This window comes from Xiphophorus hellerii, chromosome 6 (assembly GCF_003331165.1).
Source record: "Xiphophorus hellerii strain 12219 chromosome 6, Xiphophorus_hellerii-4.1, whole genome shotgun sequence".
NCBI lineage: Eukaryota > Metazoa > Chordata > Actinopteri > Cyprinodontiformes > Poeciliidae > Xiphophorus > Xiphophorus hellerii.
In genome coordinates this window covers 2,113,241-2,130,038 of record NC_045677.1, presented here as the reverse complement: position 1 = coordinate 2,130,038, position 16,798 = coordinate 2,113,241, and the positions used below count along the sequence as shown (strand labels likewise).

Genomic DNA, 16,798 nt, shown 5'->3' with positions numbered 1-16,798 from the left:
GATGCTGTTTTCTAATAGGTCATTTAAAAGTAAATATCTTCCAGTCATTACTACAGCTGAAGGTCTGAAAATGGAAAAAGTGACACAAAAAAGAGATTTTTAACCCCTTAACTGGTGGCATCCCATCCATCGGACAAATCTAGATTGTCTGAATTCTCTGCCGTTTTCTCCTCTTTAAACTCTGCTGGTGTCCAGTATGATGCTTTTATTGGGCAGCCTAGAGCCCCCCCTTTTGATTGGCACCACATTCGACCAATAATATTAAGAAATTGCTTTTATCGAGCCAATAATATCTAGAGAGCTACCTGAGCTCATTTTGACATACCTGTATTCTTTCTGGAATATTTCTGACTGATCAACTTGGAGACTAAATCTAAAGCCACAGATGTGTAGCCAACACGTGTCCTGTCATAAGGATATAAGGCATTTTGGGGTTTGTTTTGACATGAATCCACCGGCTACATGCGTAACCATGCGTAATGTGTGTGTCTATGCTGCGTCAAAGTCAGGCTCTGTGCGCCCTCATTCTTAAAGGTGTTTACAGGACTTTTTCTCACCAACGGAGAGCCACGGAGAGACATGTTGTCAAAACATGTCAAAACTGGATGTATTTCTTCAGCAAAACTTCACAACTCACAAGAGTGGACGATTATGGCTGTAAGAACTGACAAGTTTTGGATCTGAGAATACCGAAAACTTTTAGTCATCCGCTGCTACAGTCAGAGCGAGATGGGTAGAGCGTACCGTAACTCATGGGGGGAGAAACAGGAGGGGGGGTGATGGGTTGTTAGCGTACCTTTACAGTGTGTGGGGGGGAGTTAGTGGTAATTTCCACTATCAGTAATAATGTGTCTATCTGAGGATTCCTCTGGTCATTATCTTTCATTAGAGCCCTCATTGATGACTATGTTGAAGCACTGAGAAGTTACAGTCATTTGACGTTTGTATATCAGGTGTTGTCCAAGTGTGCCATTTGGAGACACCAAATGGAGACTCCAAATGGTACACTTGGACAACACCTGTACATCCTCAAAAATAAACATGTCCAAAATGATATTTCTTTTTGTGCTATCTTGATCAGTCTTGAATAAAGTATTCAAGACTAATTTATTGTATCAGATTTATTGTATTTTCCAGTCCATACATTCGACACTCAATGTGCATTTACAAGATATAAAAATCTGGGTGAAGCAAAATTTTTAAATTTCTTTTGCGTTACAAACGTAATAGCTACAAACTACTTCCAGTTAAAGTATTTTTGACTGAAAAAATAGAACAATTAGTTTGTCATCTTCATAAAGAGACTAAGCTTTTGCATGTACTCAAAGTTGTTCAAGAACAGCAGCTGATTTAATTTGGGTATGCCTTTTCAGTTTTTGGTGATTTTGGTACCGCCAGTCAATGGGATTTTCCTGGTGAAATAAAGGCTAATAATAAAATAATCTTCTGATTAAAAAATCATTCAGTTAAATATAAGTACACAATTAGTAGCTCTACATAAAGTAATTCAGTTTTACTGATAATTGCCTGAATATCTGGTAGATGGAGCTGTTGCTGGTAGCCATGGCAGAGAAGTGAGTCTGGTTCTGGAGAACACCACCGTGGTCCCGCTCCACCATCGTCTCACCTTGCAGTACCTGCTCACACACCTAACCAAGGTGCTCCAGGCTCAGGCCAGTAACGGCCTGGACACTCACACTCTGGGAAGGATCTTTGGCCCCCTCCTGATTCGGACAAGCCCCTCAACCCAAGGGTGAGCTTTTTTACCCTGAATTGAAGCTGATCAGTATATTAGATTGGGCCTCTGTGCTACTGTAAGCAAAGCAAAGGAGTTGAGATAGAAGCCAGGCTGACTGATTTGTTGACCGTCAGGTATTCATGGGAAGAGGACTTTCCCGTCCTGGTGGTGGAGAGGCTGCTGGTGGAGAGAACTGCACAGCAAGACTTCGATCCTCCTGGTAAACTCTTTATCTTTAGGATCATGATTTGGGATTTCATCAGACTGACCAGCTTTTAATGGGAATTTCTGCTTTTATTCCAGTTCTTCCAGCAAAACCAACCAAATCAAAAATAGCCCCATCAGATATGACGGACACAAGCAGCCTGCTGAACGATGCTGAGTGGTACTGGGGAGATATTTCCAGGTAAGCCAACCAAACAGATATTTATGATGTTATTTGATTGGCACAGACTAGTTCCTAATGGTAAAGTAGAAGGAAATTATATATTTTAGCTAGTGGTGTTCTTATAAGACTTTTCTGTTATTTCCATGGGGCAATATGATGGAGGCTTCTTCTCACCAGGGATATGAAAGCTGGTCAGAGTTGTTGGAACTTGGATTGAGCTGTTATAGGATTCAACCGAATTAGAGGGGCAGTATTATGTAAAATTTATATGGTAAAAACTTTGTTAAAGGTTTAATAGAGGAGCCATATTGCGATGACTTTATTAAGGCGGAGTTTTTAAAGAGGTAGAGGCTCAATTTCAAGTGATTAAATGTAAAAGTCAAATTTCTTTTAAGACCTATTTGATATTTACAGGATTTTTATAACTGGAAGTAACACAGTTACTTGATTGTGCTATAAAATGGCACTATGTCCCTGGAAAACAAAGCCTCACCTTCCAGCTGGGCAACGACTTTGAACATACAGCCAGAGCTGCAATAGAATGCATTAGATCAGAGCATGTTCATGGGCTTAGAGTGGCCCAGTCAAAGTCCAGTCCAATAGAGACTTTGTGGCAGAACTTGAAAACTGATGCTCACAGATCCAACTTGCTCTCATGTCTGCAGAGAGGAGGTAAATGAGAAACTGCGAGACACTCCGGATGGAACCTTTCTGGTGCGAGATGCTTCCAGCAAACTGGAGGGCGAGTACACTCTGACTCTCAGGTAGAGCTGCAGACATACACACACTTCCAGGATGGTTCAGTTCCATCCTGTTTATCAGATTTCTGTCTCCCCCTGCAGGAAAGGGGGGAACAACAAACTGATCAAGATTTACCACCAGGAGGGTCGCTATGGCTTCTCAGAGCCTTTGACCTTCCAGTCTGTGGTGGAGCTCATCAATCACTACCGCCACGAGTCCCTGGCTCAGTACAACGCCAAACTGGACACCAAGCTGCTCTACCCCATCTCCAAGTTCCAGCAGGTTGGTCCATTTGGTGACTGAAGTTTAAAGCAAACATTTAGATTTTCGGCATTAAACCACTTTGATTTCATCTTCTTCCTCTGCTTTCTGTTGCTCAGCTGGTTAAGGAGAACAGCATAGAGGAGGTGGGAGAGCAGCTCAAGGTCTACCATGAGCAGTACCAGGAGAAGAGCCGCGAGTACGACTCTCTGTATGAGGAGTACACTCGCACCTCACAGGTAACGCTTGTTCATGAACTCCAATGAGTTCCATTATCTTCTAGAGATAATGGAACTATGCCCCTGACAGACGCTTACTGAGTTGTTTAGAACATTCTAACCATGTAAAATATTCCCCAAACTATAACAAAGAGAAATATTATTCTCTCTGAGGCATGAAACCCGCATTAGTCCAAAACCTGCTGAAACCACCAGAGGGAGCTGGTGTGGCTCAGTAACAGAGTAGCCAACATTACTTCATTCTGTGTTTTGCTCTTACTTCCAGTTGTAAATATATTATTGTGTACAACATATATAAATTCTGACCAACAAGTTGTAAAATTCTCCAGATTCACTCCAAACAAAGAAAAAAAAATCCTTATTTACTATAGTGTATTAGTGAATTTAGATTAAAGAAATGGCTAATAATGTCAAGCCTTAAAGAATCTGTTGCTTAACAGTAACTGGAAGGACTAAATAAAGCAAATAAAATTGAAGAGTTGACTGACAGAACACTTTAGCATACTCCTTCTGTGAAACACTGTTATTGGGTGATTGATATCCACTAATACCCACCTGTCCACTTGTTGCACTTGTGCTTTTATAGTTTTTCAGTTTTCTCCATGCAAAACAACCCAAAACTGTCAGCTACCAGTTAATTTATAATCATAATTTTGCTAATTGCTTCAACTTTTATGTTGTTCTCATTAACTACATGAACTATATTATCCTGTCAAACCAGTGTAACCTTTATGAGAAATCCATTTAGAGTAACCACTAGCAATTATTTTCTGTTCAGTCATTCAAACAGAACAGCAAAGATTTATTTAGTTTATTTGATTACGTATGCGCTACAATCCGGTTAATCTACGTCATAGAAGTTTTCTGTCAGTCACCTGTCAACACCAGGAGAGGCTAGTTTCATTTGTAGATTTATAATTGTACTGACATTTATACTAGGCAACAACAAAACACCATAATTTTCTTCTCATCTTTGAGTGATGGTAAACTTTTGTGCTGTATATGTGTAGAATTAAGGGATGGATGAGGACTTGGCGACCCTTCTAACAGCCAGAGAAACTTTGGTGACTCCAGAACGTTCCCTGGCATTTCAGCTGAAGACTTGAAATCATTGTGTGGTTGAAAATTTCAATTATTCTGAAATTTTAGCTTTTTGAAATCCTGGTATAATACTTCCTGCAGGAGCTGCAGATGAAGCGAACAGCCATTGAAGCCTTTAATGAAACCATCAAGATCTTTGAAGAACAGTTTGAGACCCAGGAGAAATACAGCCGAGAGTCTTTGGAGCGATTCCAAAGAGAGGGCAACGAGAAGGAAATTCAAAAGTATGTTCAGACTTGCATTCTTATTCATCCTCATCCAGCTTGTGGTTTTAGGCAACAATTGTGATATTCTTTCAAATCAGGATTCAGAGCAACTCTGAGCGTTTGAAGTCACGTGTGAAGGAAATCCACGACAGCAAGCGAAAACTGGAGCAAGACCTGAAGCAGCAGGTGTCTGACAACAGAGAGATTGACAAGAAGATGAACAGCCTCAAGCCAGATCTCATGCAGCTTCGCAAGATCAGGGACCAGTACTTAATGTAAGCGCCAGTTCTCTTCTGGCCAATGAGGGCATGCAGCAGACACACATACTCCAGACACGCTCAGCAGCCTCTGGGGGGTTTCTGTTTTTCAGATGGTTGACACAGAAGGGAACAAGGCAGAAGAAGATCAATGAATGGCTGGGCATAAAGATCGATGCTGATGAGTAAGTGTTCCAGCTCAGATCTGGATGCTTAGTGAAACCAGCCATTAAGAGCGGCGCTTCAATACTAATGCTTGACTTTTTTGTTCAGCTCCTATTCTCTGGAGGAAGATGACAGCTCACCTCACCATGACGATTGTACCTGGTATGTAGGTGACATCAAGCGCTCCCAGGCAGAGGAAATGTTGAGAGACAAATGTGATGGAACCTTTCTCATCAGGGAAAGCCAATCACAGAAGGGCTCTTATGCCTGTTCTGTTGTGTAAGTTTGTGTTCTTCTAAATAAGAATGGATTTCACATCCTTGATCTGACACTGAGATCCAGTGTACTATCACATTAAAATACAAAACATAATGACAAAATGTGAAACACCTGGGTGGACCTAGCCCCGCCTTCAAGACACAGCTCTTTCTGTAAGATGCAGTTTTCAAGCTTCTGCCTCACAGAGCAGCCCTCCCCCATGCCTCCCTTATAGTTGATTATGCTATAAAATGCTACTATGTGCCTGAAAAACACAGAATGCTGTCCCTTGAAATACTTCAGGCACAAAAATCTTTTATGAATCTTTTATACTGGGAACCTAGAAACTGCTTGAGTTTAGTACTCCTGTACTGCATGGTTACTCTAACCTGGTAATAACTCTGCGCTTCTTTTCAGTGTTGACGGCGACACAAAGCACTGCGTCATCTACAAGACAGCCACAGGTTATGGATTTGCTGAGCCCTACAATCTGTACTCGTCTCTCCAAGAACTGGTACTCCACTACAAAAACGTCTCCTTGGCCCAACACAACGACCATCTGAATGTAAATCTAGCTTATCCAGTCTTGGCCCGCTCCCAGAACCTGAAGTAGAACCAGCAGCCCAGATGATCTATAGATCTACCAGCAGTGGGGCACCGAGCTGTTGGACAGTGTCAGCTGTTTCAGAGAAAGAAGTGTGTTTTTGTCTGGAACCTGATACATCTATAGTTCCCTAACAGAACCCAGTCCATTAAAAAACACTCCTCCCAAAAACCACACCACTACTGTCACAGAGCCACTGGCTGAGAGGGTAAAAGTGTAAAATTGAGCCTCCACATTAGCCAGTCACAGCTCTACTGGGTAAAATCCACAAAAGGCCCCAAACATCCACAGGACTGGACACAGAGATGTTAGAGACAACATGTGTTAAAGAAGAACAAAATAAGCACAAACAAGTCTTTTTAAGGCTGCACAAAAGAGATGGAAAGAGCATGTAGTGAAACTATTGGAAATATTTAAAACTTTTCTTTTTTGATGCCTTGAGCACAAAGTATCTGTGTTTAAACAAATCTCCTATGTGTAATCTCCAGACTCTCTGGAAACACAGACAAAAGTATGCTTTTTAACTCCATAAAGGAATGGCTGCTCACTTCCCACCTGAAGGTGGCTGAGAGGATCCAGTGGGTTGGGGCTGAGCTGTGGGATTTTAAGGGTTTTACCTACCAGAAGCACACAGGAATAGTTCTGAGTGACAAGTTTCTGTCACTTTACATTTTAAGGGTTGAAAGGAGAGGACTGGGAATAATATCAATGTGGCTACAGCTTTAAAAGATATACAGGCAGGTATATTTTAATAGACTCATTTATATCCATCTGCTTTGCTGTGTGGCTCTCTCATTAGGTCTCTTTTTGAACTAATGAGAAAAAAATAGCCATTAAACGAGGAATAGGAGCAAATGCATGGTACATATTTCCTATTTTGTCAATGACAGAATATATATTTTGAATCACAGTACGCTAGATTGTGAGGTACATTTACAAACACAGTTCTATGATTCAGGTGTGCTGTGTCAGACGCCTCTTACTGTTTTTCCTTTTCTAATACTGTAGCACCTGTAGCTATTGACACTCTGCACTGTTAGTGCTCTTCTTTTGCATGTAGATTCACTGCGGTACCAGCGCTTGTTGAGTATTGACCTCTGTGATTCTTCTACCTTTGGTACTGAATTAGTTTCCTGTAAAGTTGAAGTAGATTCCCAGTGGTGTGATCCCCTCTCAGATTAACGTTTTAATTTGTTTCTTTGAGGCAGAGTTTCTGATGGTACATCACTGCTGCACCTGACTGTTCATTTCATCTGATGCTTGATTCAGAGGGCTGGAGAACATTAATGTACAAAAAAAAGAGAAAAGGCAGTAATATATGTTGTGTACAGTATATTTTAGACACACATGCTTTAGATGTATGTGACTTTATAGAGTTCCCTAGTTTCCTTTATGTTTTCAAAATATTTGTTGTTTTCTTAGGTTCTGTTTGATTTGGATGATCCGTCAAATGTGAGCCCAGTAAAGGATGTGTTCTCATGTAGCACAACAGGAATAAAAGAACACGTCCTTTTGCCATTCAGCTAAGAGATTACCCGCTATAGTGTGTATGGAGGTCTTCATTTGTTTTTGTTTCTTTTTTTTAATTGGACAAATGGTTGGCATGTAGTGATTAGGTCATGGTGTGTGGTACTCCAAGCACACTAAAGTTTAGATTAAGGAACCGTCTCCAGATCAGTACATATCTACTGTTCTGTACTGTGGCATTGATCTCCTCTTACTGTTTCTGTGTGCTTTTGGCTTGAGGGACTAATTGTTGTGACCTTCATCGCTTTTAAATCACAGTTGTACAGATACAGAGATATGCAGTTCCTTTTGTGGTCAGTGGAGGCACTGCAGAGAGACAACTTACAAGGCTGTTTTTAAACTTGATTCTCAGACACAAATCTTTCATAATTTCTTACACAAATGACTGAGAATGGTAAAGAGAATATGTATGAATATATATTTTTGTATCCTGGAGCAGACAAGTTGTTTATGATCGAGTGTTTAATACTCTGCTTTATGTGTTTTTGTCTTGGGTTAGAAATGTTTCCTAAATGTGATCTTCACCAGTTTTCTGCTCCTAACGGCAGGTGAAGAGGTGGCATCAGAAGTTCTATGTGAAGATCTTTGCTTTGGACTTGAGCACAGCTCTTTGAGTGTCGCCACTTACTGAGCTGAATTGATCCTGGGAAGCTCAGATTGAGATGGATCCATTGTGCTATAGAGTCATTTGCACAGTTGTTGGTACGGCGTAGATCCCAGGAATGAAAGCAGAGGCGGCAGCCGAGCTTCTGTTTAGAGGTTTACAGCGCTGAGGGAGGCGACTACAAGTGCCTTCTGTCAACCTGAGGAGTTTGTGTTCTCCTTGTTGTCACCATTAGATGGTGCCATCGCCACCATGTTGTCATGGCACACATTTGCCATATCTAAGGTTAACGAATATCTGGCAAATGAGCGTAGTTGTTGTCGTTGTCTGTGTGTGTAGTGGACAGAATGACTGGTTTTGTTGTTACATCTTAGATTGTTACATCCTTCTTTGTTTGGTTGCAGCTGTACAGTAGCTTGGTTCTCTATCGTTGTGTACTAAAGTTTTGGGTTTTTTCTATATCTATCTGGTTTAAATATCTGTAATGAAACATAGATGAGTTAGAAATGAGAACAGTATCCATTTTTAGCCTGGTGCAGTTTTTTGCTAGCCTCCCAAGTTCTAGCAATATATTTTCTTCTTGGATATCTTGTAGTGGGTTACGTGAAGTACATGTGACACCAAAGGACTGACCTGCCTTAGACAAACAGCAGCAACATCCCAGTTTGGAGAATAAATAAAAATAGTTCTGTCAATTATACATCTTATAAGCTCAGCATTGGTGAAATAAACTGCTTTGCATGCATTTCTTTAAATTTTATCTTTCTACCAACAATTAACGTAACAATTAACATAATTTATTAACGTAACAAAGACAAATGTCAAAAAAATTTGAATGATTTAAAAAGACGTTTCTTGACTTGTTCTTGTTTGGCTGGAAATTCTCTAGAGTCTTCTTCATTTGTCTTAGTCCAATAATGCTGATTCAAATTTTATTTCTTAAAATATGAACCTCTCCTTTTCAAAGTTATTAGAAAGCTATACTACTGTCCTCAGTAAATAAATATGTAGATAGAGATTCTTCATTTTGTTAAGCTCTGACCTTCTATAGCCAATTAATGCTATTTCTGATTTCTCTTGATTCACTATAAATGGACTACATATATTTCTACAATTTGGATAAACTGACAGTTTGACTGTCTTCACAATAAAATGTTCATTTTTAAATAAAACCAGGATTACCAATAATCAGGTTTATTGGTTTGTTTGTGAAATATAGAAATACATGATATCACCCTACAGTATGAGCAAAACCCAGCTAAAAATAATTCTACCAAATGAGATTTCTAAGGCAAATTGTAGACCACTAAGTTTAGTTTGTTTTTCTCACATATTCAGAATGTAAAAGCGGAATGTATATTGACACAAATCATTTCATCTTCAAAGTCTTTTGAAAATATGCAGAAAGACAGTAATACATAAATTTTTTGTTTACTTATTGAAACATTCACTAATATAATTTCATATCGCATGTTTTCTTAATATCATGCAGCCTTGCTTACTAGGTCTTCTTCCTCCAGTAACAACTTCCACTCTGAAGAGTGTTGTCAGTGCAGTCGGTTAGTGATATGGTGCACTCTCCGTTCTGGTCACCAGCTGATTGTTCCGTGCTTCTCTGCTTAAACATCACCATAACTTAAGATCTCCTTTGAACTCTCTCAACTGACATCTCCCAAGGCTGTCTCTGCTGGCACATACATAAGCTAACTAACGAAGCTGGAACTATGCCTTCAAACAAAAAATAAAGTAGCACCTACTTTCAAAAGAAAAAGCACAGATGAAATTAATTTCATACAATCCATTCTGTGTGTGGATCGGGGGCAACCAAAAGGCCTCATGTGGTCCAATGGTTCACATTCCCAGCGGTAGAGTAAATGCAGAAATCGAAATGTAAGACAAATTTTAGATGTTGTCAGTTCACTTACTCTGCTGGTGGCTCCCAGTTTGATAACGGGTCACAAATCTTCTCTGATTCTCTTTACTGGGATGGTGATTATTGTTGTCTACTGAAGGTATTACAGGTAACTTGCTGACTGCTCAGAAGTTCTTTACGCATGAACAGAACCCCCATGATGCATGGAGCCTTCCTCAGCCTTTTGCTTTCTAAGCTTTGTGAGCAGAACATTTGCTTAGTTTAGTTTGATGGACCAACACTTTGTGACTGCACATGTTTACTTCTGCTTCACACAGTCCAGCACTCTGAAACTAACACACAGCAGATAGGCTTTATTAATAGCGTGTTTTACTTCACAATGTTGTATACAATATATTTCAAGTAACAGACATTTCTTTTTTATATATTGGAGCATACAGTGTACAGTATGTGATTTTTGCTATTTTGCAGTCAGTAGCTGTATTGTAAATCTTTTGCTTTTGGCCGATTGCATTATTTTCCCTCATTTATACCAGGTGAGTTGTATTAAAGCTGTTTTAGTTTTCAAACAAGCTGAAAGGAGAACTGCTGGCTCATTTCTGCAGTTCCTGTTCACCGAGCTACATTTCCTTATAGACTAGTTTATCCAAATGGTAGAAGGATATTTCCTACAGATAGTTGTGCTTTTCTCATGTCATTTACATCAGTTTTATTGTAGCTTCTTCTCATTGTTAGAATTTGGTTCAGATTCTGTATTGCTTTGGGGAAACACTCGCAGTGCTAAGCACCAAGTTACAAAAAGACAAAAAAAAAAACAGATTCGGATGTAATTCAGGAACCATACATACCAGTAGAGTTACTTATTAGCACATTCAAAATGGTTAAAAATGGCATAAATGGTGACTTGAAGTTTATTTAATTCCATCTGACTGATTAAGCCCAGTAACACACACAGCTTTTTGTACAATCAAATATAAAATATATTCTTGATAGCTTCAGCAACATCATTTTGCAGACTTTCAGCTGTTATATAGAACGCTCCTTTATTAACGGTGTGAGCTAGCTGGAGGAACTCTTGCAGCAAACGGGGTGAGATGGGCAGAAACTAGAGATATTTTTGAGTCTTTTTTTCAGGACAATTGACTGCTCATTTTCTCACCTTCACACTCAAAGCATAGCTTATCAAGTATAAAAACTATGAAAAGTATTTGTTTTTTTGTAGAATTTCAAGAACAAGATTTAGTAAAGAGGCTACAGGTAATCACTTAGAAATCCTCCTGTTTTAAAGGACTTCATTCTTTTTTGGTGTGTGTGCTTTAAACAATTAAACAAATCAGAAAGACACCCTGATGTGAGTCAATGTTTAGAACTTCTTCTTCTTGGGCTGCAGAAACCCCAAACCTTATTCCTGTTGGCCCCTAGGTCAGGTTGGAGTATCCCTGCGGGAAATGACCCATCAGTCTCACTGATTCCTCATATGTTAACAGACATGACTATATGCACATTAGTGAGTGTAAACACATTAGCTTATCCTACTGTTTTGGGTTTTTAGAAAATAAGAATTATTGTAACAAATAAACCCTATCAAAAAATAAACCAACTTTAATTTCTTATTTTTGTCTGAAATGTCACAAAATATAGTGACATTGTTGCTACGTTGGCAACAGTAGGGTGACTTGTTGAGAGCGCTGTGCAGACATGACCTGGTGTGGCAGGTGTCAGTAGCTGATTTTAAAACTTTTGTGGAGGTAGTTAAGACCGATAGATAAGATCTGCTTCACATCGCAGATCTCACAGAATGAAGGAAATTTGTGCACCCCTGATTTAATTGTTATGCCATAATACTTATAAAAATATCTACTATATGGCATATTGTTGTTTTAAAATTGCTGACTAGTTTTTAATTAGTCACTTGATGTATTTATTTCCCACTGAGATAACACACCAGAATTCATTTTTACTTTTAAAGAGTAATTGAAACTATTTAAAACTAAATACATCGCTGTGCATCAAACTCCATATTCTGATGGTTGTTTTGATGATTTAATATTTTAAAACAAAGAAAAATGATTAATCTTTGCTATCTTTTTATTCTGATTAAAACTAATTTGAAACGTCTATAAATCAGTGAGGAGACCCAAGGTCAGGAAAGGACTTTAGGATTCAGCCTTGGTAGCCATCCACTGCAAAACCAACCAGCGTGGTCCCCGGAGCTCATGTAGGATTATTGAGGTGCCCATGTGGATGAAGTGAGCTCATGCTTACTTGGTAATGCTTCCTGAACAGGCCTGTGTGTTTGGCACAGTCCCGGCTGCTTTGCATTTCTTATATATCAGAAAAGTGTTTGTCATTTTTATTTCTTTTTGCAAGGATCTACTGTGTTTAAACGATTCTGTTTTTTGTGAGTAGAGGCGGTTTTTGAGTGGCGCCATGCTGCGTCTCACCTCTGCAGATGTTTGTGATTGCTCCAGGCGTTGCACTGTAAATAAAAAGGGTCTAATTTATAGTAAATTACTGTAAATTTTGCCGTATTTATACAGTACAGTTCTGGCAACCACAGCTGCTGGTGTTTTACCATGAATTCGAGACTTTTTTTTTTTACAGTGTAGTGTCGGGTGAACTCAGCAGGAAGCGACAATGGCGTTAGAGAGAGATCTTTCACGGTGCTTGAGTATATTTTTGCTCTTATTAGTTGACTTTAAAAAGAAAAAAGCTGATATATTTGTCTATCCATGTGTTGTTGTTTTTTTATATTATCTGTTAACAGTAAACTTACAGAGCCTATAAAGAAAAAAATAAGCTAGCTTGATATTTTTTCCTCTATACAGAAAAAAACAAATACAAATGTTTACAAGATGTAATTAACCAAATAGTAAAGGTGAGCTTGAGAATCAATCTGTGTCCCTCCATGTGGCTGTGATAGATTATGTATTACTTTTATTTCCTTTTTCATTTTAAACTTGAAGATGTTATGACTGCTTTTTCTCTTTAACTTTGTGAACCATCTGTTTTCAGAATAATAACTCAGCTGTCTGTTTTCCTCTGCTCTTCACGAGTCCATTCGCTCTACCTGCTGACTACTTCGACTCACACTGAACCTTTATGTGCTTGAACTGAACTTGAGACCCTGTTGAATTTCTTGCTGTCTCTGTTGTTCACGATCAGGTAGACTTCACTGCGACTCTGCCTGGTGGATTTTTGATAAAGGTCACTACATGGAATTTCAGGAGCTTGTACAGAAATGTTGTGAACAATAAAAGGCGCCACTTGGCGAACATACTTGAGTACAAATCCAGTACAATAATCGTAAATTCAGGAATAACTATCAGCGATCTATTGTTTATGTTTGCACTATACAGCAAAGGATCTTCAGATGAAAAACTGAATTAGTTTATCTTTTGGTTCCATAGCTCACTCCTTAAGACCAAAATTTAGCCATATAATGTCACTTTGTGTGTAAAAATATGATGACAACTGCACTTTCACTTCCTGTTTTTCTGTCTTTTGCCAGTCTTTTTACTTTTTAGGACAGGAAAGTTGCTAGTCTGTAGGTTTGAGCCGATGCACAGTGCTCCGAAACAGTGTGGGCCCTCTTACAGTTCTCCTGATGTTGTTTTTTCATAGATTTAATTATCAAAGATAATCTGAGTAAATACAAAAATAATGCTTCAAATCATTTCATTTATGTCAAGAAAAAATTATCCAAAGCAAATTGGGCTTATGTGTAAAAAAAAACCTAAATCACAAATTCACAGTGATTAGAAAGCATTGTTTGGACAGGTGAGTGGATTTTAATAGCCATACCCTCAGTGCTGTCAGACCTGTAGAATCAAGAAATCACACGCATAAAATCTGTCTCATAACATAAACTAAATAAATAGATTTTAAACAGCACGCATGATCTAAAGAACAGCATCTACAGAACTTCAGGCCACATTTGGCTCAGTTAGTCAGTGTTCCACAGAACTATAAGAGATAAAGGTACAGGTAAAAATCGGTGCTAACCCCAGTAAACATAAGGACTAGTGGTGAGACTTGATTAATTGCTGGGTCTATAATTAATTAATTACATTTTATTTGAAAACTACATGTCAACAAAATAAACTATTTTCAATTCAAAAACCCTTTTGCTGCTAAATCGTTGAAGAATAGACATGACTTCAACAACAAAGATATTTATTGTTTTAATCTGTTCTTCAACCATCAGATTGGAGTAAAGTGTTATTCTAGCCGTTCAGTTTTTCAGTGCCTCAGGAAGTTATAAATGTGACTGTATGTACACTGACATGAGCATTTGGGACATTTGTGCTAATGCTACATGTTTAGCAGGGGCACACTTTGGGCTTGGATAGCTTCACTGATAGGCTAACTCCTTTTAGCACAACTTGAAAACAACAATAGTCTTCTCCATAATTCCATAATATCGTTTTTTGAAGCAAAATTGAAAATCAGTGGTTGTCCTCCTGCTGGCGTGTCGGCTATCACTTTGTTAGCAGATACTGCTTGTGCGTCAAATTTCCAAGTGTACTGGAAACGTGAATACAAAGGTTCCAGATTGGGACTTTTGCATGTAAAAATAATTTTTATTAGTTTTGTTAATATTTTTAACTTGTTAAAATCCTAATAAAGATGCACCTGTCATTGGGATTCACTTACCATAATCTGACTGAACTATGAATTCTGTTCTGTAGTGAAACAGACATTCTTAAGTTATGCAGCTGGACAGTGATCCAACGCACATCAAGTCCACTTCTGAATAGCTAAAATAAAATAAGGCCTAGTAAAAGTAAGGACCTGACTCCAGTTGTGTTTAACAATCTGTCCATGCTGGAAAACCCTCCAATGTGTCTGAATAAAAACGAGTGTGTTGCTACCAAAGGTGGCACAAGCTGTTCCTCATTTGAAGCTGCTTTTTCAATTTACTCAGACTGTCTGATATATAAAATGAGTCTGATGTCCTGAAACATTGATGTTTTTTCACAGCACTGTTAGTGTACTGTTTTTACCCGCGGTCAGGAGCAACATTTTCAGCTTCACTTTCAACTCTTATGTTTCTACTTTGGTTCTAGCAACACTGTTCAAATGTGGGTTATCATCAGCAAGATTGAAGACTAATAACACAATAGTAATAATGACACCTACTCATTAGCTTGAAAAACTGATGATTGGAAATGGGTGAAGCAGTCACATGAAGCTACTCTACACCAAAGTGCAATTGAATGCAGAGGGAGAGCTGTTGTTCCGGCCTACAGAGGCCTGCTGGCTGAGTTGTGCCAGCCATGATGCAGACAGCTGTTCCTCTCTGCTTGTCCTCCTGTTGGTCTGTTTGAACTCAGATGCAACACTTCCTTCTTTCTCGCTCGTGTACAGCTTGCCACAGATTCGTTTGTCCTCAGACAGGTACTCTTTAAACTGTACGGATCTTTCTGTAGGCTAATGCAATGATTTCAAAAGACAATAAAAGATTTTAAACTGAAACCTGGTGTCCTGGTTTCTCTGTATTTTCTTTTCCACACCTTATTTATTTATGGTTCTTTAATGAATGCAGCACTATATATATATTTTTATTATTATTATTAGATACTCTTGAAATTAAAGGTCTATTCTACCAATTTTAGTCCTCCTATACTGGCAGTGCACAAAAACTGCTCTAATGAAGTCACTTCCTGTTATGGATGTTTTCAAGCTATATTTTCAAATAAACTTTTTCCCAGAGTTTTTGTGAATGCAATTTAAGCTCAATACAACACTCAAAAGAAAAAGTGTCTAAAAGCAGGAGAAATAAAATTTCACTCTCATATTGGGCAATTTGAGACTCAGACAACTTCTCTTTTTTGTATTCCCTGTCTGCTAAAATTGTAGATTGTGACATAATGCTGAAAATCAGATTAAATTCCAGTCTTTAATCCGAGTAAATTTAAAAGTGAAATAAAAATATAATTTAGAAATACAGGTTTTTCTGCCAGCGGTATCATTTAATATGCTTATTTCACAGATTATTGAACATTAATTAGAAATTTTACCAATTGAGTTAGGTGAAGTGCCAAACCTTTTTTTTGTTTTTTTACACTTGAGGCTTCTAACAGAGAAACAGAAATATAGTATCAGATATTTACATGGAGTGAACATAAAAACATCCAAGTGACAAATATATTGAGAAAATACAGAATAAAATAAAATGCTTTTCTAGGCTAGTCAGTGCAAATGGAACAGTTTCTGATAAGAAAAACAGACACTCCTGACCAGACCAGCAGCACTGCTGTGGAGGACGCTGCTGTAAAAAAAAAACCTAAGAACTCATGGCCAACCTTACACCTGCAAATCATGCAGGTGTGAGGCATGATTTATCCTAAAACAAATGTAATAATTATGGAATACTAAGTAAAAGTGAGAAAAAACAAAAAGTCAGTGTTTCTTTAAATATTTTGTGCATTAGCAAAGGTGTTTGGGGGAGGGGGATGTGGCATGGAACAATTTCAGAACTTCTGGCCTAATCCATACATTAGTGATTCACCAAATTAAATTAACGCTTGCCATATTTTACAATTTTCAATTTTTCACTCTTTCATCTATTGTGTTACCTCAATATATATGTAAGTGCTTTTTGTTATCCAAGTGGTTCCCTGTGTTTTGGGGTGAAATCAGTAAAGTCGTGTATATAAGACAGCAGGGGAAATTGTTGTAATGCTCTATGGTTTGTGAAGAGATTTTTCTTTTAAGTTTTAAGATTTCTCTTGAGCAACACCTGTAGAATGAGGAAGTAAACTGAGATATAAGCATGTGACAGTGACTTGCATGCTGCACTCACAACTTAAAACTTAAGATTGAGACAGAAC

The 16,798-nt window shown here is 38.3% G+C and overlaps 1 protein-coding gene across 5 annotated transcripts in view; it reads left to right on the top strand.

Moving 5' to 3' along the window:
• The window catches only part of pik3r2 (phosphoinositide-3-kinase, regulatory subunit 2 (beta)), a 50,706-nt gene extending 35,266 nt beyond the window's left edge, over window positions 1-15,440 (top strand). For all 5 annotated transcript variants that reach the window (XM_032564773.1, XM_032564770.1, XM_032564774.1 and 2 more), the window contains 11 exons: window positions 1,543-1,753; window positions 1,873-1,958; window positions 2,042-2,144; window positions 2,792-2,890; window positions 2,969-3,149; window positions 3,248-3,367; window positions 4,550-4,692; window positions 4,773-4,949; window positions 5,045-5,116; window positions 5,205-5,375; window positions 5,772-15,440. In XM_032564773.1, coding sequence (XP_032420664.1) covers window positions 1,543-1,753; window positions 1,873-1,958; window positions 2,042-2,144; window positions 2,792-2,890; window positions 2,969-3,149; window positions 3,248-3,367; window positions 4,550-4,692; window positions 4,773-4,949; window positions 5,045-5,116; window positions 5,205-5,375; window positions 5,772-5,967 — 1,559 coding nt within the window. In that variant the 3' untranslated portion in view covers window positions 5,968-15,440. The remainder of the gene's footprint in view (window positions 1-1,542; window positions 1,754-1,872; window positions 1,959-2,041; window positions 2,145-2,791; window positions 2,891-2,968; window positions 3,150-3,247; window positions 3,368-4,549; window positions 4,693-4,772; window positions 4,950-5,044; window positions 5,117-5,204; window positions 5,376-5,771) is intronic.
• Window positions 15,441-16,798: the final 1,358 nt, after the last annotated feature.